This window comes from Takifugu flavidus, chromosome 3 (assembly GCF_003711565.1).
Source record: "Takifugu flavidus isolate HTHZ2018 chromosome 3, ASM371156v2, whole genome shotgun sequence".
Lineage (NCBI taxonomy): Eukaryota > Metazoa > Chordata > Actinopteri > Tetraodontiformes > Tetraodontidae > Takifugu > Takifugu flavidus.
Window position 1 is genome coordinate 4,311,895 of NC_079522.1, and position 25,963 is coordinate 4,337,857.

At 44.6% G+C, this 25,963-nt stretch overlaps 1 protein-coding gene across 2 annotated transcripts in view; it reads left to right on the forward strand.

The window, feature by feature from the left end:
- nlgn2a (neuroligin 2a) overlaps positions 1-25,086 on the forward strand; it is a 129,609-nt gene extending 104,523 nt beyond the window's left edge. For both annotated transcript variants that reach the window (XM_057027097.1, XM_057027096.1), the window contains 5 exons: positions 19,259-19,444; positions 22,107-22,372; positions 22,465-22,618; positions 23,247-23,613; positions 23,722-25,086. In XM_057027097.1, the coding sequence (XP_056883077.1) occupies positions 19,259-19,444; positions 22,107-22,372; positions 22,465-22,618; positions 23,247-23,613; positions 23,722-24,556 (1,808 nt within the window). In that variant the 3' untranslated portion in view covers positions 24,557-25,086. The remainder of the gene's footprint in view (positions 1-19,258; positions 19,445-22,106; positions 22,373-22,464; positions 22,619-23,246; positions 23,614-23,721) is intronic.
- Positions 25,087-25,963: the final 877 nt, after the last annotated feature.

Genomic DNA, 25,963 nt, shown 5'->3' on the forward strand with positions numbered 1-25,963 from the left:
TTAAGCAAAATCATACAAAGCTTAAGGACCTCAACAGTCCTGATCTGAATACATTTTCAGGAAATTTAAGGTGCAATTAAAACTTAAAAACAAAAGTTCAATTAAACAGCATCATGAAAACATCACTTGAGGACATCACTTGAAAAATGTATAGACTTTTAAAAGTCAACCACAGACTAGTCCATAAATTGACGACCAACTCTAGTAATTTGGCCAATGAAGAGTCCTGAAGTTGCCTCAGTAAAAGAGCTTTTTTGGGTGAAAATGTTTGCCTAATTAAGTCCCCATCCATTCTAACCCTCTGATGTGCCGCATGTGAAACCCTTTATATTGCCGCCCAAACTCTCTAATCCCAAGTGAGCATCCAGTTGACAACGTGGCCGACATTGTGTTTGGTTTTGTATGAATACATGAAGCAACTCTTAATGAGATCCGCCATATCTGCTTGAATTTGCAAACTTTTTATCTCATCAAGACAGGTCCTCTTCCTAACACACTTATTCTTATTTTATCTTATTTTGCACTTTTCACGGTATTTGTGACTTCCTTCTTCTTGAGGTTTAGCATGTTGCCATGTGATAACACCCCAGGACTTTGCTAGCAAAAAGCAATTAGCACATTATCTGCTTTGTTGTTGCACCTGGGGTTTGTAGGGGTAATTCTTTTTCCACTTACCTCTGTTCCCCTCAGGGGTCACCCTATTGAACCACTGTCTCCCCCAGACCCAAAAGCCAGGTCAGAGAAAACTTAAAAAAGCCTTTATGGAAAAAGAAGACACCTGAAGGAGAGAAACAGACTAGAGATCCTTGTCCCTGGTATGGACAGACGTGCAATAGGGGCCACATGTACGGAGGACATAACAGCAGTAATATATATTTGTTCATTCTAATTGTAGATATGAGTTAGTGTATGTTATGGATGTCCCAAGGATGATGGGCCCAGCTGCATCTTTAGATATCCTCATACGATGCTTGACCTTCAGAACTTGATGGGCCATATCCGGAAACAGCAAGAATAGAGGAAAGCAAGTAATGCAGTAATATGCACAATTATGTGACAAAGATGACTCCTTGGTCTTCCTTTAGGCATCCAACCTGACAGTTACAGCCTCAGGAGCTTTCTATCCATATAGGCATTGTGCCAACTCTATATGTGTCTAAAGCCCCTTCTTGTCAGGCTCTGGCACTTGATTGGAGAAGATTCTATATCAATAAAGTTGAATACAATTGATTAGGTAAAATCAGATGCTTTAGGTGTCAAAACAATCTATTTGTTACTTTTGGAAGATGATAAACTCCATTAGCATTGAACAGCATACTTCATTTTCTGCTGGGACAATTTACCCTCTTTTGAAATTTTGACTACTAATGGCTACAAATAAAGTAAGATTCCTTTCCTGTGTGGCAAGGCTTAGAGACAAAGACAGGATATAGATAGATCTCCCGACAGAGTCACGATGCCCCTCAGATGTCTCCCATGGGAGGAACTCGCAGCACAACAAGCCAGGAGGAGAGAGACTATTCTGGAGTGTTAGAGTAGGTGACCAGAATGAACGCAGTCTGGGGTGTAACTTTGTAAAGCCCCTGAATGGTTATTATTTTATGCTGGTTTAAATCCCTCAGGACTGGGGCGCCCCTGAGTAAGGTACCCAATGCCCATCACACTCCCACTGCTCCTAAACCCAGCTTGTGTGTGTTCACTACTGGTGTGTAAAGGATGGGTTAAATTCAGATCAAATTCATTGTCACTCATTGAGGTGTGCAAATATTTCAGTTTCTTCTTCTTATATTTGCTCGTTTTGACAATTTCATGCTTATAAGTCCAAATAATGCTGCCGTCCTTATGCATTTGTCCATTTTCAAAGGCTTCCTTGGCACTGAAAACACATTTCTACAAACAGAAATAAGTCTGCGCTTGGTTTAATTTTAGTGAAGCCGCACAACATTGATTCAAAGCTCTTTGATTTTCACTTTGACATCTTTTGAATAGAGGACTGCACATTATAAATGAGGATTAATTAAGGGAGTCTGGCCCCGTTCCGTATTGCACAGTGTGGAAAGAGTCATTAGCCAGATGCCTTAGCATTTTCCATGTCGGCTCACAGACGGGTGGAGGGGTGTTGTCGCGTTTCACTGTCATAATATCACACATAAATTACTGCAATTGGTAGGTTTAATTTTATTTCTTCTATTATAGAGCAGATAAAACAATGTTCTTTCCAGCACTTAGCATAACTTAAGAACTAACAACCAACCGTACACCTCTTCTGTGGTCCTCTTTTGCTTTAATAATTAGCAAGTGAAATGACTGATCGACCTCTCCTTTTGTTAGCTCAGCACTGTCATCTTTTCAGCATGGTCTGTTAAACACCACAGCGCACCAGCAAAGCAATCTATGCACCGAGGTCATTGCTGTCGTGACAGTGCCGAGCCACACCGCAGGGAAAAATTACGCCTGAACCTGTCGCGGATTAGGGACACTCAACTGGCGGCGCTCACGAGATTAACGGTGTTGTCCCAGACCGTCGCAAACAGACAGCCGATCTATCATTAGCATCGGAATCTTTGCGGTTATCTGTTCCTGATAGCCACTGAGGTGCAGGCCGGTGGCAACAGCCGCAGAGCCAACGGGTCATCAGATCTTTTAAACAAGAGAGACAAATCAAAGGTATATCAATTATTACACAACGTAGCAACACAGTAGCAACTGTCGACACCAGCAGGAGCACGTTGTGTAATTCTATGTAACATGGCAGTCAGGTCATCTTATCTGCACTGACATAGCCGCCGCGCAGCACCTAATCCTGCTTCTGTGCTAATGGAAATATGGATGGACGCTGTATCTCTCCTAAGAAAACAATGGAAATGCGATTATGCCATAATGGTCTCGCATACACGAAACACACACGCCCAAAATGCCCCCAGTCATGTCCTGAGAGGGATATTATTTCATGGCGTTATGGTTGATTTTTTCCTGTTATCGGCCTTTCCACAGACACCCTGTTGGCCCTGTCAGGAAAACAATAAGAGCGTACCCCCACCTCCACGAATTCCCAGAGAGCATTCCGCTTTCACACCTTCACAACATGAGCTCAGCCTTGTCTCAATCATGGGCCCACCCCTGTCTTTCATCCCAACCGATATCCATTATTAAGTAACGAGGGGAAGTAAGTAAGAGGTGGAGAAAGAGAAGTAGGGGGCTGCCATTTTTAGCATTCCTCTGCAGAGGCAGATTGATGAGAACGAACCTTTTTAAGCCCGCATAACTGAACACCACAAAGCACACAGTATGGTAACAACACATGAATAGTGGCTACTCCATATACAGCAGCTACTCCATATATAGTCTGTCTATCTATCTATCTATCTATCTATCTATCTATCTATCTATCTATCTATCTATCTATCTATCTATCTATCTATCTATCTGTCTGTCTGTCTGTCTGTCTGTCTGTCTGTCTGTCTGTCTGTCTGTCTGTCTGTCGTATCATGTGCTTTGGCTGGTCCTCATAACTTCAAAAGACTGTTTGAGACAACTTTAAGGTTGAGGTTAGAGTTGGGTTTAGTGTTGGGATATTAGTTGGGATGGTAAGGGTAATGCATTATCTCTATGAATGTCTTCACAAAGATTGCGGTGTGTGTGTGTGTGCGTGTGTGTGTGTGTGTGTGTGTGTGTGTGACTGTTTGAGGGTTAAGATATGGTTTTTAGGTTGTCGTTAGAAATGGGTTTATTTTAGGGTAGGGGTTAGGGTTAGGGAGTTAGGTTGTTGGATAGGGTTCGGGTAAGGAACTGGGTAATATGTTAGAAAGACAAAGATAGAAATCATCTGTTATCATCTCTTTGCCCCCCCCCCCTTCATTTCGGCCCCATCTCTCTTCCAGGCTTCCCCCCCAGACCGGTTATGGGCTAATCAATCCCAATTCTATCTCAGATGCGTCCTATCGCAATTTTCTCATTATAATCAGAGAATGATTTGATTCTGGCGGCAAATGAGGGATTCTGAGAGGCAATTAGCAGACTAATAACTCCAAGTTCTGACATGTTGGAATAAGAGACGGATGGACGGATGCTAAATCTCTCAGCTGTGTGATTGAGGGGAAGAAGGAGGAATTAAAGGAGGAGGACAAACAGTCTCTCCTGAAAGCTCTCTGCTCGGAGACATCAGTCGTGAGCTCAGACTTAGTCTGTGTCAGTGGGAAAATGAGCGCAGTTGTAGAACAGATGGCCTGTTTTTGTACAACTGTTTGCAGTAATTCTTCTTCGAGACTTTCTGTTGGACGTAACACCAAGAACAGACGTTGGTATTATCAGAACAAGAGCTGGCGTAATGGCATTTGTTACTTGTTGATTTCGGGGTTTTTTTCCCGTAATTCCATGCGTAGTCCTACTGACTGATTTAGTCACATTACTGCCGACAATGTTAAGCTAGCAGCTTAACAGCCTGCAGTGTCTCTTCACATGGTTAACTTGGTCATTTTTCTGACTGAAGGGTTCCGATGGTTCCGTGTCTATTGCGAAATCTAGCGGGATATCATATAAAGAGAGTTCCGGATTTATTTTCGTAAACAATCAACATAACAAAGCCGTTTGGACCCACCCCATCAACTTGGATTCAGCTCGAAAATTAAGTGGTGCCAAACCCTGCTGTCTAGTTGCTCTAGTGTCGATTGCCGATTTTTCACATCCACATATTTCTTCAGTATTTTTAAATCAGTGAAAGTCAGATAAGAACTAGCAACCTTATGTTTTGATTTCTCTGGATTGTTCAAATGTGTAACGGCAGTGTTTCTTTTTGCTGTTTCCAAATGTGTGAAATGACGACAATAAACCTTTTCACTTCTGTCCTTTTCTTTTGGATTTTCAAACGAAAAACCCGTCAAAAAACAAAACAATGCATGTTGCTTCTGATATTTAGCCAGACAACTGTCATAAATATCAAATAATCATTTACTTCTGGAATTGGAAGCCATGATTGGTTGTTACTTTGGGGATGTCCTGCAAAATATTATTGTAGGCGTTTTTCCTTTAAAAGGCACGACAGGCACGCACTGGAAATATTAGTTACCAGTACACAAACTGCAGCTCATTATACTGCAGGTATTATGCATACTTGCCAGCGGCCTGCATACATGAATCCATTACTGTCTGGATGCATTAGCGTGTGCTGCAGCTTCGGCCTGTAATGCAACAGAACGGCACACATTTATCCTGGGGACGGGCTACTGTAGCGTTACCTGTTACACGCGTCCACTGGCCTCAGGTGCATGTGTCCCGGCCAGCGGAGCGCGTGATTAGCACCACCTAGCCAGTCATCCATCTTGGTCAGCGGAAGGGCGAGAGGCGGGGATGATAACAGGCCAACCCAGTCCAGGCTGCAGGGTATGGTCATGTCTCTATCTACCAACCGCACACACACACACGCCTGCAGGTTAATGGCTTTGACTCCTATGCACTCCGTCTCTCTACTATTCCGGCTCTACATATCTCCTGTCATTTCTTTACTCCAATAAAATGTTCTTAATCTTTCCCAGCTTTCTTCACCTCCGCATCCCCTCTTTGCCACTCTCTGTTCCTGCTCTATCATTACCTTCCTGCCTTTTCCTACCCAGCTTCACTTTTCTATCCAGTCCCTCTTCCACCTTTTACCTTTCTTCATCTCTTACCTGGAGTGCATCTTGCATATACATGAGGGATGTGACAAAGCACTGGCATCAGCACAAACCCAACGGGCCAATCAGAGAGTCGGTGGACAGAAATACGGGGATGGGGGACAGAAGGGAGGGATTGATTAGACTCGACAATGTAATACAAGTGAGATTACAATAGAATTTGAATTTTAATGTGAGTAGTGTTTGAATAGAAGTCGGCAAAGCATTGAATATTTTCCATCACCATTTCATATTAAATAGTGATTCAGACAGGTCACCATCCACGTCCACGGCTCCAGCACTGTGCTACTCCAGTGCTGGTTGCCAGGCGTAGCATTACTCAGGACTCGTGGGTTGGCGGTGTGAGCACCGATACGCCCACAAGGTCACGGGGGTTAACTTTTTCCAATGACAGGGGGTGCAAGTGTGTGTTTCCATTTCCTGTAGCCAAGTTAAGAAATGTAAAAGAAATGGGCTTTGATGGCCAAAGGAGGGAGGTGTTTTCCTCTCCGCACCCCCCATGGCCGCCAACAAAAGGTGGAGCAGAAAGAGGATAGGGCATGACTTTTACTCAACAGGCAAATACAGTAGATGATGCGGAGCAGCTTTAATTAGTTTGTAATTTAATTAGCAAACAAGGGACTAACAGCTTTGTTTGGTTTGATCCCAGGCGCCTGCATGCTACATGTCTGGGTTTTGTTGAGCCAGAAGTATTAAGGCCCATGAATGGTTTTGCTAACTGGCTTTTTGTCATTATGCCATCAGTGATTCCATTTACATGAACATAAAAATCATATTATCATATTTCTGGAGGAATCTGTGATATCTGACAAATCACATCATAAAACGGATTTGAGCAAAAGCCAAAAGAAAACAAACATCCTCTCCTTTACCTCTTGAGTTACACCTAGCTGTGCACATACCGTAATTTCTGGACTACAGAGCGCACCTGATTAAAAGCCGCATAATCTAATTTTAGAAAGAAAATCAATTTTGTACTTATACAAGCCGCACCGGATTTTAGGCCGCAGGTATCCCACGTAGTAATATGAAAAATTAGATCGACAACATTCAGTACAGGTATATGTTTTTATTACCGTAAGAGACGAGTCACTGACAAGTGACAGACAGGTAAGAAACAACAGCCACTCTTTTCACTTGTATGTTTATACAGAGACCTTAAATAATATTGTACCGGTAAATGCTTTTTTTTCTAACGGTGTCTGTAATGCAGCTACCTTGAAATATACGTTTGTATCAGCTACACACAATTACGTTGTTTATGCTTTTTTACTCAAACAATGAACAATCTAAACCTCCCCGATGGCCCACCTCTAAAATCTTCTATTTTCATGGCGGTGGCGATTGCTTTTGCCTTCCGTCTGATTTGTACAGCGGAAACACCGCGGCCGCCTGCTCTCTGTGTGTTCACCCAGTCTTCCAGAACGTTTTCACGCTCGGGCCACCTGCGATGTTTACGCCTAAAAGCTTTTGTTTTCTTTTTGCTTTGGATCAGTTCTTCAGGCGGGTGTCTCCACCCTCTCACCATTGATTACCGTAATGCCAAGATTACGCGTGGCAAGCGCCAGAGTGATCGCTTTTAACTTAAAAGCTGCATCATATGCTTTTCTTCTAGTATTTTCCATGTTGATGAGGGTTAGTAAAAATGACTGATTCACAATAGTTGTGATAGGGCGCCATGAAAAAAAAAAAAACATAAATAAGCCGCAGTGTTTAAAGTGTAGGAAAAAAGTAGCGTCTTATAGTCCGGAAATTACGGTACATACTTCAAAATGAAATCCGTTGAATGAATTGAACTGTGTTTCAGCTGGCAAATATCTGAGGTGCATGTGAAGGCCTCAAATCTGATTACTAAAATAACACACATCTTCCCACTTATAGGAGTTTTATGGTGTGTCAAATGGTGAACACACACACTTGTAATGAATCATTTCAGTGATCAAACTTGACTAGAAGCTATTTGCTATTTAAATTTTTAAGGGGTTAAAATGCCCATTATTCCACATTACTGTAGATCCTGAAAAAAATGCAGCACGGAACAACGACCTCACCATCAGGATGAATACTCTGCCGCACAGCAGTCACAAGTAATTTACTAACATGTCAGCTTTGCCTGACCTGTGGTTTTTATGTTAAACCTCATTTTTTTCCCGCTGCAAGTCTCATTTATCAAACGCCACCCGAAATGTTACGTCTGACAGATGAATAAATAAAAGGACAGGTGGATGAATGCAAAAATCACAGGGGACGAGACCTGGAGCAAAACTAATTGCTTTCACCAGCTTAATTTGACTCGTATCCTTCTGTGTCGCGTCTGTTGTTAAATATGGCGATCCACGTGTGTGTGCCTGGCGGTAACTAACGACAACCAGAGTGGGAAGTGAAATGACGCGGTAACGAAAGAGGCCGTAACGGCCTTCTGATGAGCTGTCACTCAGTCTCTGCCCTTCTGGAGGACGGCAGGAAGGTGGAGGACTGCGCTTCTGGTGTTAATCAGCGATGCGGCTCATCTGAAAATCCCCCTCATGGTGCATTTATGGTTTTATTTCTGTTGTGTGTTCATATTTGTGTAAAAAAAAATGATCCCAGCTATGTGTTTCTGTTCTTGCTATATACCAAAATAGTTCATTGAACTAGCAAAGCAAGGACATTTGTAAGAAGTGAGGATGCTTTTGGCTGGTCCTCAAAACTTCAAAGGAGTAGGTTGATGGTTTTAAGTTGAGATTAAAATTGTTATGCAAGTTAGGGGGTTAGTTGTGGGGTTAGGGTCACTACTAGGGTCATTTATTAAGTCTACAAAATGTCTCTCAAAGATAGAAGCACAACAAGGGTGCGTTTGTTCTTGTACTTGCTGCAAACTAGTACCAAAATTCACATTACCGTATACTAGCAAGGTGAGGACATTATGGCTGGCCCTCACAACAGGACTGTTAAGAAAGTCCTCACAAAAATAGAAGTGCAGTGTGTGTGTGTGTGTGTGTGTGTGTGTGTGCGTGTGTGTGTGTGTGTGTGTGCGTGTGTGTGCGTGTGTGTGTGTGTGTGTGTGTGTGTGTGTGTGTGTGTGTGTGTGTGTGTGTGTGTAAAACACAGTTTTTTGTTTGTTTTGTTTTGTTTTGGCACTCTGGAAGCTTCCAGACTGTCAGCATAGCCCCTCTGCCACTACTTATTAATCACCCTGGCAGACAGACACCGGTAAAACCGGCAATCTGAGCGCCAAATAGGGGAACTGGCCCCACTGTGATAACTTTCAACCCAAGACACCCACCGCTGAGCCTGCCAAATTAGGAGCAGCCCTGGCTAAGAGTCTGAAATTCTAATAGTCGCTGAGGGGAGGTGATAGGTCCACAGCTTGCCTGAGAGATGTTTTTTGCAGTCTGGCGAGACACGGGCCGCTATTTTTCAACACTAAGCATCTATTCTATAAGAAAAGTCGCTTTGGCGCATTTCTCTGGCAAAGAGGACGCCCGTCCACACTAGGCACTCCAGTAGGAGCCCCCTTGCAGCCAATAATGGCTGGCAAAAGTTCCAGGATGAAAGAAAGCGATCAGCCAAATTTTGACTGTGGGTGGGATAGAAGATCCAAATCTGTCGACTATGTGCCGAAGTGTAAATAATTGTCCAAGCCCCGTGTGCAGCTGGGTGGAATGTGTAAGTGCCTTTTTGTTAATTCGGTTCTTTTATGGTCTGCTAAACCTCGGAGATTGGTGTTTGGCAAATGTTTTGCGGTGATTTCAAATCTTCTGAATAATGGATATTTGCAGTGTGAGGAACCATAAAATGTATTGTAACCAGAGCGCTCCACTGTGAAAGGTTCCCAGGTTGCCTCGTATGCACTGATGGTGCATGAATAATTCATCACACCCTCCGATGTCTTTCCATCTGTAGGCCCACGCCGACCCCTCTCTTCGGCTTTCTCTCGCCGTCTCGCTGCACTTGGCAGTGGCTCCTCCACTCGGCACCTCAGTTCTGACATTTGGGACAGGTGCCTCGTCCCCACTCTCCGGGTTCGTGGAGTATGCCTAAATCCTGGAGGCGCTGACCCCTCCGGGCAATTCGGATAAGATAACGGGAGAACAAGAAGGGTCAATGCAATGGAAGTTTCCAATGATGTCATCAGACACCGACGGACCGGATGTACGGCACCGTTTTTGTGTCTCTGCCAAAGCTCAAAGTCATACGTTTCTCATGCTATTCACACACCATTACACCATTACTCACTGGCTGTGGTGGGTCACTTTTTTATGTTGAGAGAAACTTTTTTGGAGAAAGCATTAGAATGACATTTTTAGACTTTATTGGTGATGTCATGGACAGAGGCATAATAAGGGTAAACATTTTTTACACGATCCCTATATTAGCTTAATAATACCTTCATTATTCATCCCAAATTGTTCAGGTCTAAAGCTTGTAGCTTCTGATTGTTTGTCCAGTCATGAAACATCCCTAAAACAGTCTTACTATTTATAATGGCCAATGAGATTGACCGGAACAGGACTTGCCAGGAAGTGGATGCGATGATTTAAACTTTGATTATATAAACTGCATTTTTTATTTGTCTTTTTGTTTTTTAAATTTTTTAGATTACGAGCAGGATCCAGTCCTAGTTTGGCATTAAGTTAAATGTCCCCTGCATCCCTGATGCAGCTGACATCATCTAGCCCACTCGCCTAACAGCGGTAAAACAGTGGTCAAATCGGATCGAAAACATAGTTCTGAGCTATAATGTCCTGAAATTACCTGATCTGATCCTGAAAATCCAGATCACTGGGCCCTTACGGATTAGATCATTATCGGATTTTTAGAGTTATCAGATTTTATGAGCGATCACATAAAAAGGCATTATTATTATTATTATTATTGCAACCTGATTGTTCCGAGTGATTGTTTTTCTCTGGCCAAGTAAACGGTCCCACTGTCAGATTCTACTCCGATATTGATGTCCGCGTTCCTAGCAACATTTAATCCATTAATTGGTATGACTTCAGTTAATTAATATTTTATTTTCTTGATGAGGTTTGTACATCAAGTATTTAGCAGAGTTAATTACAGTGTTCCACAATCTCCTGTTCCTTCTCTGTTCCGTTGATATAGGCCCAGAGCGAAAGGCGTCTTAGACACTGAGCTCAAAATCTATTCCACACTCTTGTTAGCAGAGTCGTGATGTCAACAGCTCAAGGGCCGGCTCTTGAGATAGAGTTTACACCACTGAGGCATACGCACACACCCGCACACACCCGCACACACCCGCACACACCCGCACACACCCGCACACACCCACACACACATCAAGTGTCAGTAGCACACGGTCTTGCGCAGCTGACTGAGCCAGAGCAGAGCGAGTCAAAAAGGACACAAGATAATGAATGAGCGGTAGAAAATTGCAGGATTAGATGAGCACTGCCAATCAGGAGGGCAGTGGACACACTTTCTTCCATGAGTGGGGGGCAGGACGGGAACACACTTTTACTCCCTTCAGTCGCCCACCTGGGTGAATAAGACGGGTGTTAATGCATATGTGCATATATAAGTTGATATGAGCAACAGATAATGAATTTCCCTCCATCCATTTTCTACTAACCGCCACTCAGTTCCAACAGGGCAGGGTGGGGGCGGCTGGAGTCTAACCCCGCAGTCATGAACTGTCCCGACAAACTGTGCCTTTATTGCTTTCATCTTATGGAAATGCATGCAAAGCCCCGGCAGAAGAAATGCGATTACTTTCTCCCATGCATTATCCAAATTTTTGCCATGTATCTTGCTCATCTGCTGCTTTTACCAGCTGTCATCGATCTCATAAACAATGCAGTGAAGCGTGATTGAATATTTAAAGTGAAATAAATGGTAGTGTGGAAGACAGTTCATTTAATTTGTACATAGCACTGAAAACTTGCCAGGTGCTGCATTATGCAGGAAGCATTTAATCAGGATGGAAGGTACCTTATATAGGAGCAAACGTGGCTATTTAATTGGACTACCATCCTTGCTCAAGTACAAATATTGGGGGAATCTGATTTTTATTGGCCTGAGCACAGCCAGCTACACTATGAGAAATGCTGCTGGTGAACTAGCTAGCTTCTTCATTTGTGTGTTAGCCTAAATTTTAGAAAACTGATTTACCGCAATGTCAGTCAGGCCAAGGTGTTTGAAAGTAAAGTCGAAGTCCGGTATTCTGTCTTGCATAATATTTCAAGAGAGGAATGTGTCTGTGCATCTTGTTGGATTTCCTCTTCCCAGTGTTATGTCTCATTGAGTTTGACAGTGCTATCGGCTTTCCTATGTAGCAGGAGGAGGATTTTCCCTTCGGATGTGTTGATTTGAACAGAGAAAACAAAAGAAAAGAAATGGACTCTTTTTTGAGACGCGAGTTACCAGGCAATGATGACCCGCCTCTGATCACTGTGCTACATCTGCAGCTAATGTCATTCAAAGAGAAACTAAAATTATAAAGTCAGTATACCTCCAGTAAAAAGCTGCTAGTTCCAAATTACGCTTTTCTACCAGCCATGGGTTCATGCTAATAATGACATGAGACCTTAACCTCAGTGGTTTAGGGTGGAACTGTTTGGTTTTTAACTAAATGAAGATACAAAACCAATCTTGTCAGATTGAACCTGAAATACTGTCATATCTTTAGCATATTTTAATGGAAAATTGGGGGGGGGGGGGGGCATATAAGGCTCAACCAAGGATGTGTGTATGTGTGTCAGAGAGAAAAGAGTTCCTCCAGTAAAATACTGCCCAATCTTTCCCAGTGATTTACAGAGTGAGGCTACTCTCTTCTAAAACATGCCTTTACAGCAGTTAGCGAACATAGCGCTAACTTGCCACTGTCATGTACCTCTTTTGAATGTTCGGCCATGTGTGGTTGTGTGAGAGAGAGAAATGCCAAAATAGTGGTGTCAAGATGCCGTGTCAGTCTTTTAACAGAAAGCAAGGCATCCCAGAATAGTCGCTGTCCCAGTATGAGGCCAGAGCTGTGAGTTGGCAGCTAAAAAAGGAATCCAGACACCTGTGGGGGAGCAGTTTGGGTTTTCAACACGGAGTTTTCTGTTAAAATCACATCACGTCATAGCTGTGACTAAGTGCTATCCCCAGAGAGTCTACAAGATGGTTGCATATTACCTGGTGTCTTTTTTCAGAGGATATACCCTCTGTCTTTTCTTTGCATTTCCATTATTGAGCCTGTAAACAATTTTTTTGTCCTTTTTGTGGCTAATAAACTGCTATGCAGTGGCAGTTCCCTTAATTCTATACTTGTTTCCTTGATTCTGTAGTTGCTGCTTTCTTGGGAAATGATTAAATTGAAGTATAAAACAGTTGGAGAAAAAATTTAAATTAAAGTGATTTAAAAAGGAACACGTAGAAGATCAATTTTCAAACCCTAAACATTCTCTATTAAAGATTGAAAACCAACTGATGCCAGATATAGTGCAAAGGGCCCCAGCTGAATATAGCCCAGGTGAACAGAACCCTGTCGGCTACATTGAGAGCCACCGAAACTGAGCCACGCTCAAGGAGGAGCTCCAGTAATGTAGGTCAACCCAGCGTGAAAGCTAGGGCTTTGAAGTGTTGCAACATTTTTGCCAGCCTGTGGTGGAATAGTTGATGTTTTTACCTCCAGAGGAACACTTACACAAAGAATGAATATTTCCCTGAGGAAATTCTAACTACTCCACAGAGATCACTGCTGCTGGAGCCACATTGACATTAGCAAGAATTTATCAACTCTTGATTTGAACGCTCATCCTACTTGAGATCGAAACAAACAGATTCAATTATGGGTATGAGTAGTGAGCTCTGCTGATTCTATATGGCAGCTGAATATGAACAAAAAATTTGTGGTGGGAGCGGGTTCATTTAAGCCCTACATCACCCGAGTTAGAGTTTGGCAGAACTCAAATGAATGTTACTGGCCTGACTGCATCATCCCAACTGTGGTCGCACGGGTCTTGGACCCTTATCCCCTGTGAAGAGCTCTGTGTGGGACTGATTAGGGAAGGCCCTTTTCTGCTCCAACATGACCAAGCCCCTGTGCCAACTGTGTAAAACAAGGTCCATCAAGAAGCAATTCGATGAGTTTGATGTGGAAGAACTTGACCTGACCTATACCCTTTCAAACACCTTGGGACTGAACTAAAATGGAGATTGCTAGCTGGGCCTTTTCCGCAAAAAAAACAGTGCCTGATTGACTAGATGGTCAACAGAATGAACAACCACAAATTCTCAGAGAATTATGCCAAAAACCTTCAGAGAAGGCTGGAAGTTGTTTTAGGGCGGCCGACTTCTACTCTTCTGCTCAAAGCACCTTGGTAACAACCTGTTGCTTGTGTAAGTCATCTCAGCCATGATGACATAAGGACTGATGCTACAACCCAGATTTATCCTTGAATTTCTATCTTAGACTGACACTGGTTTAGCTACCTTCACTTGGCTTCACACCACTACTATTTACAATTACCACAGCGTACAAGGACCATTTACACACCCACACATATTGTGCCGTATATGGTTCCGCATCTGACCTGTGGCTCCCTCTATTTCACCCACCATTACCCAACTCTGTGGCAGCTCCCTCAGGGACACCGGCACACAAGGGAGCCAAACGGTGGATAAACAGGCATGTGGAGGACGGGGAGGAGAAGAAATGATGGGAAACGAGCTAGCGGACAATTTAAGTTTGCCAGTTATTTTTGCAAGAGTGCACAATCAAGTTGTTGCTCGAAACTGCGAATGAAACCACGCCACTTGACACGTGCTCCCGATCTATGAAGAACGCGGTTAAGGGAAATATATTGAAACCGATGTATGAAGGAGTAGAACTGGCTTTTCTCCACTGAGAAGACACACTTATCTGACACCTTCCCTCCGTGTACAAGCCTCCCTTGCATCCCCCTGACACATTTGGACAATGAAAAACAAAACGGCAACGGTCCTCCTTGCCAGCACTGCAACCTGCATGTCCAGTTTGAGGAACAATTGTGCGAACATGGCTGTACTCTGCAGGGAGCTGGCCTCATTCTACCATTTTTGCGCTGTGTCTTTTGATGCCACACAGACGCAGAGCGGACGCCTCTGAAATGTACGAAAGCACACACGCAGAGCGAGCTTTGCAACTGACAGGTTAGCACTGTGTTCGCTAAACACACTCAGTCGAGGTCTGTGGAAGATAATAGCCTCAATCTGCCAAGCACAAAGACAGATTAGGCCGTTTTTGCACTGGAGGAACCACTCGACACTTTGGGTTAGATCTGCTAGAGGTGTCCCTTTTTTGGAACAACGACACCTTCCACCTTTCCAAATGTTCTAATTGAGAGCAACAGATGGGCGACGTTTCTGATTATACTCTTGCAAAAGCCCTCTGTTGTTATTTTGAAGGCTGCGGGGGCTGAAAACCTTCCTTTCTCATCTCTATTTCGGCACGGCTGGCACCTGCCAACAAGTAGCGCTCTGAGAAAATGAAGAAAGTATAACTCGATTCCAAAAATTACAAAAGCTGAGACAGTTCGATGAATGCGACCAGAAAAGATTCTCGTGGAACTCCCACAGATGGCAGAGCATCAAATAGAAAAAGAGTTTACAGCAAATGAAATTGTGACTATTTACTCACTCATCAGAGTCCGTTCTCGCGCAGTAAACTAGATGATGGAAGAGGCCTGCCCACTGTCACGCCGGACAGGAAATCAAAATCATTTCACAGGTCATTTGCCTGTCACAACCAGAGGTGGCGATAACTCCGGCAAGAACCGTTGACAAGAGCAGAGCAAATTAGCCGAGCAGATCTGTGTTTGCAGACAAAAGCTTCTCGTTAAGGCTTCTGAATGAAGGAGGAGGGTCCTTGATTTCTCATTTTCCCCACTTCCAAGTGCTTCCTGCGCTCCATTGTGTTCGGCCTGGCTGCCGGACGATAGCGTGGCCCATTTAAGGCGGGATGAAGGGGGGGGCACTCGGCTGCTAATGTAATGCACACTTACATATCATCTGGGAAAAGAGAAGGTGAAGATAGTGTTTCCAAGATTCGTCACCTTCAACGGACTTGGCCGTCCGACTGTTGTATACGTGCACGTTCAAATACGTGTGTCCACTGCAATTATTCCAATGGTGTGAGCGTCCCACATCTGTTGGTCTCTTTGGACCAGGCTCCTCTCTTAGACAATAATTACTACACTGCCAAGAACACACGTGCACGCACTGACACACCCTGCAGTGAATCCACGGGGGAGGCAGTGTGTGAAAAGGATCGTTTGTCAGCCAGGCCTCATGCTGTCTAAACATAAACTCATAATCACATGTAGATGCACCTCTGCGCACGTACATTCAGTGCGCCTGCACCCTATAGAAAACGCGTGCACAGAATCAGTGGAGATTCTGTGTGTAGATGTTTAAATTGATGAGTGCAATAAGAGAAAAGAGTAGGAGCGCGTGCATGTTTGCATGATTGCCCTGTTTTGGTGGGCACGCGTGGATGTGTGTGCTGTGTGCGCGCAGACGAGGAAAAGAGGCAGTCTTCTCTGTAGTGGCAGGCTTTGATCAGAGTGTGTGTGTGTGTGCGCGTGTGTGCGCCTGTCCCTCGGTGTCTCGGAGGCAGGATGAAACACTGTGCCTCTATCCGGGACTGACAGAACACCCACTATCCTTTAACTCCCCACCACCACCACCCCCCTCTCGCATGCTCTTCCCCAGCCCCTCTAACCACCATTCTTTAGCTCAGCCATTTTAAAGGCCATTCATGCAGAGCCTCACTTTCATCTCGCACTGCGGCATTTTGAAACCAGCGCCTGATGCCGTAAGAATGTTTTTTTGTTTTTTTTTAAAGCAGAGTTGGAGGAAGAAGATGTGGGCTGGTGAAGTTATCGAGATGCACTGTCAACGTATGACAACATCATCGAGTCTTCAGTCAGCAGGTCGCTAATGTTAGCGAAATAATTCTGATTCCATTAAATTTGAGGCAAGAGTAAAATTACACATTGTCCATTTAAGATGTGTACTTGCGTACTTGCGTACTTGCGTACTTGCCTTCTGACATACCTCTCTAATGTTGACTGTCACCTTCCAAGCCCACACACTGCTAAGGACACAAAACTGCCCAGATGTGTACTTGCTCCACCCATTTTATCAAGAATGCACCAGTTTGGGAGACTCAGGTATCCCACAATGCATTTCACCTCAGCATCATTGGCAGAAAGTACCCCTTTGATTTTGCTACTTTAACCACTATTGTTGTTGGCTGTATTTGCTATAGCACAAGTGTCATCCTTTGGCCCCGGGACTGAATCCAGCCCACCACATCCTTTCACGTGGCCTGCGAGAGTTTAAAAGGCATATGATTAAAATAAAGGACAATCGGCTACTTTCCCCACAATACGTGTCCAGTTTGTAACGAGGAAACATTGACATCCTCCAGCTGAAGTGCATCCTTTTCATATCGAAGTTTATCAAGGACAGTTTTCTTTTATGAGTAGTTGCATTTGTACTCTTTCACAATTACAACTGACCCTTTCAGGGCACCCATAATGCAGATTTTGCCCCCCCCCCCCGCCGGGCTAAAGCGATATATCACTAAACCTTTTCACCTATATGGAATTGCACACAATGACCATTTGATGAGACTTTTTAGTAAATGATGAGGTCACATCTGTGTCAGAATTGTTGAATTACGCCTTTGCCTGTGGAAAAATAGCAAAGTAATGACTTAGTTTTCAAAAATGCTATGTAGCGGGCAATATATGTGCAGCATTGCAGGCACAAAGCATAAATATGCATGTGAAGCCGTGCTCAAAAACAAGTAAACATATTCTTCTGTTCTCGGTGGGCCAGTTTCTGCCGGCTTGTAATGAGGCGGCGCCTTCACAAAAACACTCTCGTCAGCATTTTGCCGTTTGGTTCATGTAAAGATGTTTTATAATTTAATGAGGAACTTGCAATGTTTTCTTTTATTGTTTTGTATTTTTTACCTGTTGGGAGCCACAAATGAATCCTTCCCCCTGTTAACCACTGTTAATGGTACAAATCATTGTTTAAATCAGATTATTGCTGCAAGGATATGCCGACACGCACACAAAGATGTTAAAAACTATATCTCTACGTGGGCCCGGCGTAACAAATTAGCTACCATTTAGTCACTTTTATTACCAGGAATTTGTTTATCTGGGTAAACAATTCCTGGTAATCTGTGTTTAGCTCATTTCTACTGCACATCAAAGATCCAGAAAATGTATTCAAATCTGGCTGATGACCTGCGGGGGATGCTATGGTGGTACCACACTGTAACTTTGGTGGTTCTTCAGCTTCTTATAATCTTGTTAAAAACTCTGCAACGTTTCACAGATTTTCACAAATATGGTTCAGCACTTGCCCCACATTCATCTCCACCATCTCCACCATCTTGCCAGATGCCCCCCCCCCCCCCCCCCAAAAAAAAAAGCCCGGTCAAAAAGCAAATGTTCAAGGCAATACTGTATACCAATATAACTGTTAGGACCTTTGGTGTGGTTGCCGTTTGGCCCTGCCCTCCCTGCCCCTGGTTGTCCTGACCCTAACAACCCTCATGTGCCTCATCAATTGTCCCCGCTCCCCCTCCTCGTGTATTTAAACCCACTTTTCCCTCCCTCCTCTGCCAGAGTGTCTTTCCTTAAAACATGTGGTGCTGATTACTGCTACAAACCTGTTAAATAGTTATTTAAACTCTGTGACTTGTCTGTTTATTATTTCACATTAGTGCCCCAACTAAATGGCTCCTGACAAAAATTGAGTGTATTTTCCTTTTTTACTTTTCCTCAGGTTTGATTTTCCTTAATAGGCCCCTAAATTTACAGTGCTTGTATAAATTAAATCAAGGCTCCTAATCAGTGTTCTTCAGCACCCAGCCCCTCAAGAATTCTGGGTAATCTGAAAAGTTAGTTTCCCTACTAGGTACTTTTTTGAGCAAGAATTTGGGGTTTGGGACTTTTTTTTACTAGAAAATAATATTTCTTTAAATGCTAATTTAGGTGGAAATGCAGCAAGATAAAAAGTGGGTATTTAGCAGACCTTAAAACACCAACAAATCTGTTTAATTGATCACCAGTCACAGACAGGTTTATGTTCTCATTGAATCCCAGCATCAAGCAATACACAAGTGTTTAACCTCTACTGTATGAGCTTAATGGATCACCTTTTCTGTGCACCTCCCTTTAATAAACTTCTAATTAGGAGCCCCATTAGGATCTGAGCGGCTGCCCATTAATGGGCACTTAAATGAAAAAGATTCAGGCCCTTGGTGAAAGAATCGAAGGTGCGCAGCAATGATCGCTCTAGCAGGGCAGAGCTGTGCACAGCTCTGATGATGCACGTTGAGAAACGCTCAGGAGTTTATTGTCCCATCGAGATTTGATGCGCTCCAAACAAATCATGTTGCGTTTAAGGACACGGAGCAGTTGTTCATCAGATTAACCGGGCCACACTGATAACGAAGCCCACCGATTAGAGGTGCTCCATCTTAAATGGTAATAAGAGCATCTTCTTCACATTCTTAAGCAGACCTCATTTCTTCTTCTTCTTCTTCCCTTTTAAAGCCTTGTTACTTATTTTGAAGAGCTGAAATCTGTGTTCAGGTTTCCTCAGCACCGGCGATCAGTCCGCCAAAGGAAACTACGGCCTTCTGGACCAGATCCAAGCGCTGCGCTGGCTCAACGAGAACATCGGCCACTTCGGCGGAGATCCAGAGAGGATCACCATCTTCGGCTCTGGAGCCGGGGCCTCCTGCGTCAACCTCCTCATCCTCTCACACCACTCGGAGGGTGAGTGAAGACATTCTCGTGCCGAGTCATTCCACCACATCTGATTGTCTCATTGAAAATGTCTGTCCCAGCATACGTGCACGGGAGTTTCATCGATTTTACTGTTGAAGTCATGCGGCCTCCGCTGCTGTTGTGCATTTCAGTATCGGGCAGTTTTCAGTGCACCTATGACATCACGGACCGCAACAATGGTCAATAACAAGCGAGCCAGTTAGCACTTGAAAGGCACACTAGCACTGGAGATTTGGATACAGCGCCCTTTCTGTCTGCTCTTCCGGTTTGGTTTTGGTGCACAGCTCTCGGGAATGTGCAGAACATCTTGTCCCATTCCAGCTTGACTGGTCTGTGTACATGCAACAAGCCAACAATACTGTGTAATTACAATGGGATGAGTTTCAATTGTCTTATCTGGGTATGGTAGCTTGACTTTTAAAATATTTATTTCAGTTGAGCTAACATGATTACCTGCCCTTTTGACACAGTACACACAGTAATTGTTCTTTAGCTGTCATGTGACCCTACTGGCTGTCACCAGAAGGGTGAGAGAATAGAAGTCCAGAATCCAAACTCTCCCTTTAGATCGCAGCATAAAGCTGATGATAACATCATTTGCTTGTAGCATTTCTCCACTTTACCTGGCTCTGTCAGCATTGCTGCTCTGTTCCAATCCATCCATCTGACCTCACGCTCCCAATTACCAACAAGATGCCTCGGGGGCTCTAGTGTTAATGCCACACACACACACACAAAAAAAAACAAAGGCCCATGCGGCAATTGACTTTGACCTGAACTAAGATCAACGTGCCTAACAACCCGCTGCCACATGGTCACGCACTCCTTTAATCACACTCCTCCGATCGTAACTCCTCTGTTCTCTACATTGTGCTCACCCACTACTTGTCTCTTCTGTTCACTTCTGGTCTGGAACACAAACTGTAGAGGACAGAATTGACTAGAATTCACTAGAACTAGCGAATCCAGGAGATGCTCGTGCAGCTATACACGTTTGTGGGTCGAATATTTGACTTATTCTGTCCAGGTAGGCCGACTGTTGTGCATATGTGGTGCCCCCCAGTGGTCGCTACATTTGTAGTTAAAATGGATTTCTGTTAAACCTCCTGAACAACTCTACAGAAACTTTTCCAGTTGCATCACGTCGGTATGTATAGTTTAAATACACATGTCAAATGTAACATATGCTCCCGTCAGCAAAATAATCCATCACTCTTCCTGGGAAGGACCAGAAGATTCTAGATTATTGACTCACCTCTTTTCTACTAGAAAAGTAAATATGTGTTGATGTAAGAAACTTTAAAATGTGTTAATTCTTTCTTCTGATCCTAGCCTCAATGCTAAGCTATTCAAAGTAGGTATAGTTGCTGGAGCAGTATATTCCCTTCAAGTATAAATAACAGCTATGGGAGTTTAATCATGCCTTTTTCAGGGTCGCGTCAGAGGCGGCAGCAGGACTTTAACGGTGGAGAAATCCCATACTAACCGCATGCTGCTGACAGCCTACCCCCCTACCCACAAACCGCCACCTGTTCATGCGCACGCCCTCCTCTTTGTCGTCACCCCATCGTACCCATCCTCCTCGTCATCAGCATCTAACATCATCAATGGCGCCTGTCTGTCACCCTTCCCCTCATTTTTCCAACTAGGGATGCCAGGTAAGGAGTCCCTGTCGCTCCCCAGGACAGACCAATCATGTGTAGTGTGTCACAAATCAATCCTGACAGTAGAGACATGCCAGACAAATGGCTGGCCTGCTGGCTGACACCAAAGGGATGGAGTTGGGGAGGTGTTGTAAATGATACTTATATGGGGCTTTGGAGCGATACACAGTGTTAGACAGCTGAAGGAAAGCTTACCTGATGGTAACTGACACTATTATCATTGGAGGTGTTCATTGGGGGATCATTTTTAGGCCAAAATGTCTGCACGGTACATTCCTGATCACAGCCACAGCTCTGTCACTTACTTAAACTGGTGCACAAGTCATGAGGGCAGCCAGTGATTAGCCTGTATCTTAAGGCATCGCGAGCAGCTAATGGGTAAGCGGCAGCTGTTTTCAACAAGGATAAAGTGATAAAAATCCCATTTGTCGTCCCAATCAGACAACTGCAGGAAACGTCCTAAACACACTCCATTTCTCTATTTACTGTTGCAAGTGGGGAAGGCATTAGTGTCAAGCCCCGAGAACTCAATGTGGAAGAGGAAGCGGGGAAGTGACAAAGAACTCTTCATCTCTCCCCCAGACTTCCCTCCTCTGTGCAGATATAGCTGTTTCCAAGCTGCTTCCTACTGTAATTGATTTCCCTGTGAAAGAAGGACGCTGCTCAATAATTAACTGACCAATCTTTAGCCCAGTGGAATAAAGAGGCAGGAAAAAAAATCGGTGTGAGAGGAAACGAGTTGGGCGGGAGGCATTTTACCGAGCCACTTGAGCGATTCAAACAGCACAGGACAGGCGTAACTAAAGAGACAAAGAAACGGATCAAGAGTCTCAGAGAAGAAACGGTAGCACAACAGGAAAATGGTTCTTTTGAAATCTTAGATTAGCTTGCGCCTGCTCCTTTTCTTTGGACATCTAGCGCAGGATGTATTTTTTCTTCTGGTGACAATACCATGAAAACCTGATCCTATCAATATGTCCCTTTAGGTCTGTTCCACAGAGCCATAGCTCAGAGTGGTACCGCAATCTCCAGCTGGTCCGTCAATTATCAGCCCCTCAAGTACACTAAGATCCTGGCCCGGAAGGTGGGCTGCACTTACACAGAGACAGCTGACTTAGTCGACTGCCTGAGGCGTAAGAATTTCAGGGAGCTTGTGGACCAGGACATCCAGCCAGCTCGTTACCACATTGCGTTTGGACCCGTGGTGGACGGAGACGTGGTGCCTGACGATCCTGAGATCCTTATGCAACAGGTGAGAAAGGGGCTGTAAATTGTGGTCAAGGGGGAAAAAAAGAAATACGATATAGAAAAATGTCTAACTGACTTCTCTCACTTCGCCACTAGGGGGAGTTCCTTAACTATGACATTCTGATAGGAGTGAACCAAGGAGAAGGTCTGAAGTTTGTGGATGACAGTGAGGACAATGACGGCATCTCGGCGGCAGCCTTCGATTACACCATCTCAAATTTTGTTGACAACCTCTATGGCTACCCAGAGGGTGAGAACTGCTGAAGTTCTAATCCTTCCTCTCTTCCTCTCTGACAGAAGGCAGCAGAAAGTGACAGAAGTCCAAGAAATGATGTACAATAAAACTTAGCCACATCAAAAAACAATCAAAAATAAATAAAATGGCTTCAACTCAAATTAGATGGCCTTGTCTTTTTAAATCATCGCCAATGGATGAGAAAAGAGAACACAAAACCATGAGAACAGTTGCAAACAGGTGCCGACATACTAAAGAGATTGCCTATCATGGAGATTATCTTTCACCGCGGCGGTTCTGTGTTCTGGTCTTTGAGACTCAGTGGGTACTAATGCCGTCCCTCATCATTCCCCAGGCGGTCGGCTCCCAATCACAGAGCTGTTGTTTCTAACAGCTCAGCCTGCAAACCCGCCACAGCGGGACGCGGTCTCAATAAGGACACTTCGGGATAATGCAGTCACGCTCCTTCAAACGCCTGTCACTCTCTCCGCCGCTCACTAAATTTATACAAACGCAGATGTCTCTGTCGCTATTTACCGCGCTAACTTCTTCCACAACTTCTCGATGTCTGGAAATTTTCTCTGAAATAAACATGTTTATCCTTATATCCTCTTCCTTTTCTCTCTTGCTGCATCTCATCTAGGCAAAGACATACTGAGGGAGACCATTAAGTTCATGTACACAGACTGGGCGGACAGGGACAATGGGGACATGCGAAGGAAGACACTCTTAGCGCTGTTTACGGATCACCAGTGGGTGGCGCCGGCTGTGGCCACCGCCAAACTCCATGCCGAGTTCCAATCCCCAGTTTACTTCTATACATTCTACCACCACTGCCAGACGGAGACACGGCCCGAGTGGGCCGATGCCGCCCATGGGGATGAGATACCCTACGTGTTCGGCGTGCCCATGATCGGCGCTACGGACCTGTTCCCGTGCAACTTCTCGAAGAACGATGTAATGCTGAGTGCCGTGGTCATGACCTACTGGACCAACTTTGCTAAGACTGGGTGAGTTTATGATTATGTTTTGCTCTTTTGCCTTTTCACCTTTGGTGAATTCTTGAGACTTTGGGGAACCGCATTGACTCGGCATTTTTTCTCTTTTACCTCCACTAGGGACCCAAACCTTCCGGTCCCCCAGGACACCAAATTCATTCACACAAAACCAAATCGCTTTGAAGAGGTCATCTGGACCAAATTCAACTCTAAGGACAAGCAATACCTCCACATTGGCTTAAAACCTCGGGTCAGAGACAATTACAGAGCCAACAAGGTGGCCTTTTGGCTGGAATTAGTCCCTCACCTTCACAGTCTTCACGAGGAGCTCTTCCCCACGACAACACGCTCGCCAGTAGGCCCCGGCCCAGGAACCCACCGTCCCTGGTCAAGAACACCCGGCCCTCGTACTACTCGACACCCCTACCCAACCTTCCCTTCTGATCCGGAACCTGAGGGTTCAGAGCGTCCACACCAGAACCTGTTCCCTGGAGACACCCGGGACTACTCCACAGAGCTGAGCGTGACAGTCGCCGTAGGGGCGTCACTCCTCTTCCTCAATATCCTCGCATTTGCCGCGCTTTACTACAAGCGTGACAAGCGGCACGAGATGCGACGCCACCGGCTGTCTCCTCAGCGGGGAGGACCTGCCAACGACCTGGCCCACAGCCAGGAGGAGGAGATCATGTCTTTGCAAATGAAGCACTCCGAACACGATGCTCACCACGACCTGGAGCCGCTCCGGCCCCATGACATCCTACGACCTGCCTGCCCACCGGACTACACTCTGGCGCTCCGCCGTGCCCCTGACGATGTACCGCTGATGACTCCCAACACCATCACCATGATCCCCAGTACTATCACCAGTATGCAGCCTCTCCATGCCTTCAACACCTTCCCCTCCACCGGCCACAACAACACCCTTCCGCATCCCCACTCCACCACCCGGGTATAGTAGGGACTGGCCCCAACACCATGCCACCTAAAGACGTGGAAGGACCCTGGACGCGGGACCTTCACCCTGTTGTCATCTTCTCTTGCCTGTCCAAAAACAGCTCTGACTCCTCCATCCAGTGCTGTTGAACGGAACTCCGGCTGGTGTGTGGAGGAGCAGCTGAACTGCACAGCAGCGGATGATCAGTTGGGGGTGATTTAGATCTTCAAGGGTTCTTTAAAGAGGGTCTGCTACTGATTTCAGTCTCAAGCCCTCTGACGCTTGTTGAGAAAAGGGACAAATGCTGTTCTCCTCTCGGTGTTATGCCCATGTTTTGGTTTTACTTTGGTGTTCCTTTTTTTCTCTCCCTTGAGTGTTATCTGCGTGTCAGTCATTTTTCTACGGCCCCGTCTTTGCCACGTGTTACTTTCCTCTTTCAGCCAATGATTCGCTTTCCCCACGCTGCTTTGCTTCAAAGTATTAATCTGAAGGATGTGGCGTAAACTACCTGCAGTTAATATATATCTATTAAAACACTGATCTCATTTTTACCAGCGTTCTTGGTGCCAAGTATGTATTTATGTGTTTGTTTTCTCACCAAGGGAGGAAAAAATATCCTGAAAATATTAAGAGAAGCTGTGTGTTCTTATAAGAAGTGCCAAACTGGCCCTCGATTGTGTTTTTGCTCTTTTATTTTGACCCTTTTCGAGAAACTGTTTGTTTTTCTGTGGAAAGAGTTTTTTTTTCCTAAAAGAATATAGATATAGAGAAATGATATTCTATATAGCTATATATAAATGTGTACAAAGGAGAAAGTATATAAATAGGGTTTTCTCAGTGGGGATCTATGCATGAATTATTTTTTAATGATGGCAGGGGGTGGGGGACACTAGTTGTCAATGCACGTTTCCCAAATCGAATCAAACCATATCGGTTCATGCTGAATATATGTGCTGTTTGCGTTTGGGTATTTTTGGTTTGTTTGTTTGTTGTTGTTTGTTTGATTCTCTGAGTCCTGGCAACCATGTGCCAAGAAAACATCATCTCCACTAATTTCAAAAGACACTGGCTAATGCAGCATGCTAACGGGCTAACAGCCCCCACATTTCGCCACATTCCCTTTCCGCTTGTAGGGTTTGTTTGTTTGTTTGTTTAGGGTTGCCGGCACTTGTCCTAGCTTGCCTGCGCAGAATTATTTTTGTATTTCAGAGTGTGAGAAGAACAAAGCAGAAGAAAAAAACGAGACAGGCGGCTTTTTGCTCTTTCACATCCACCTTCCTTCCCCTGTCTGTGGCCCTATTTCCAGCACATGCATATTCTGTTTGATATGCACCATGTGAGAGAATCCGTATGCCTGCGAAGAGAGCGAGAGATCGTAACCGCTTCACATGGGCATAAAATCTGCCCTAATTAGACAGTAAAGAGATT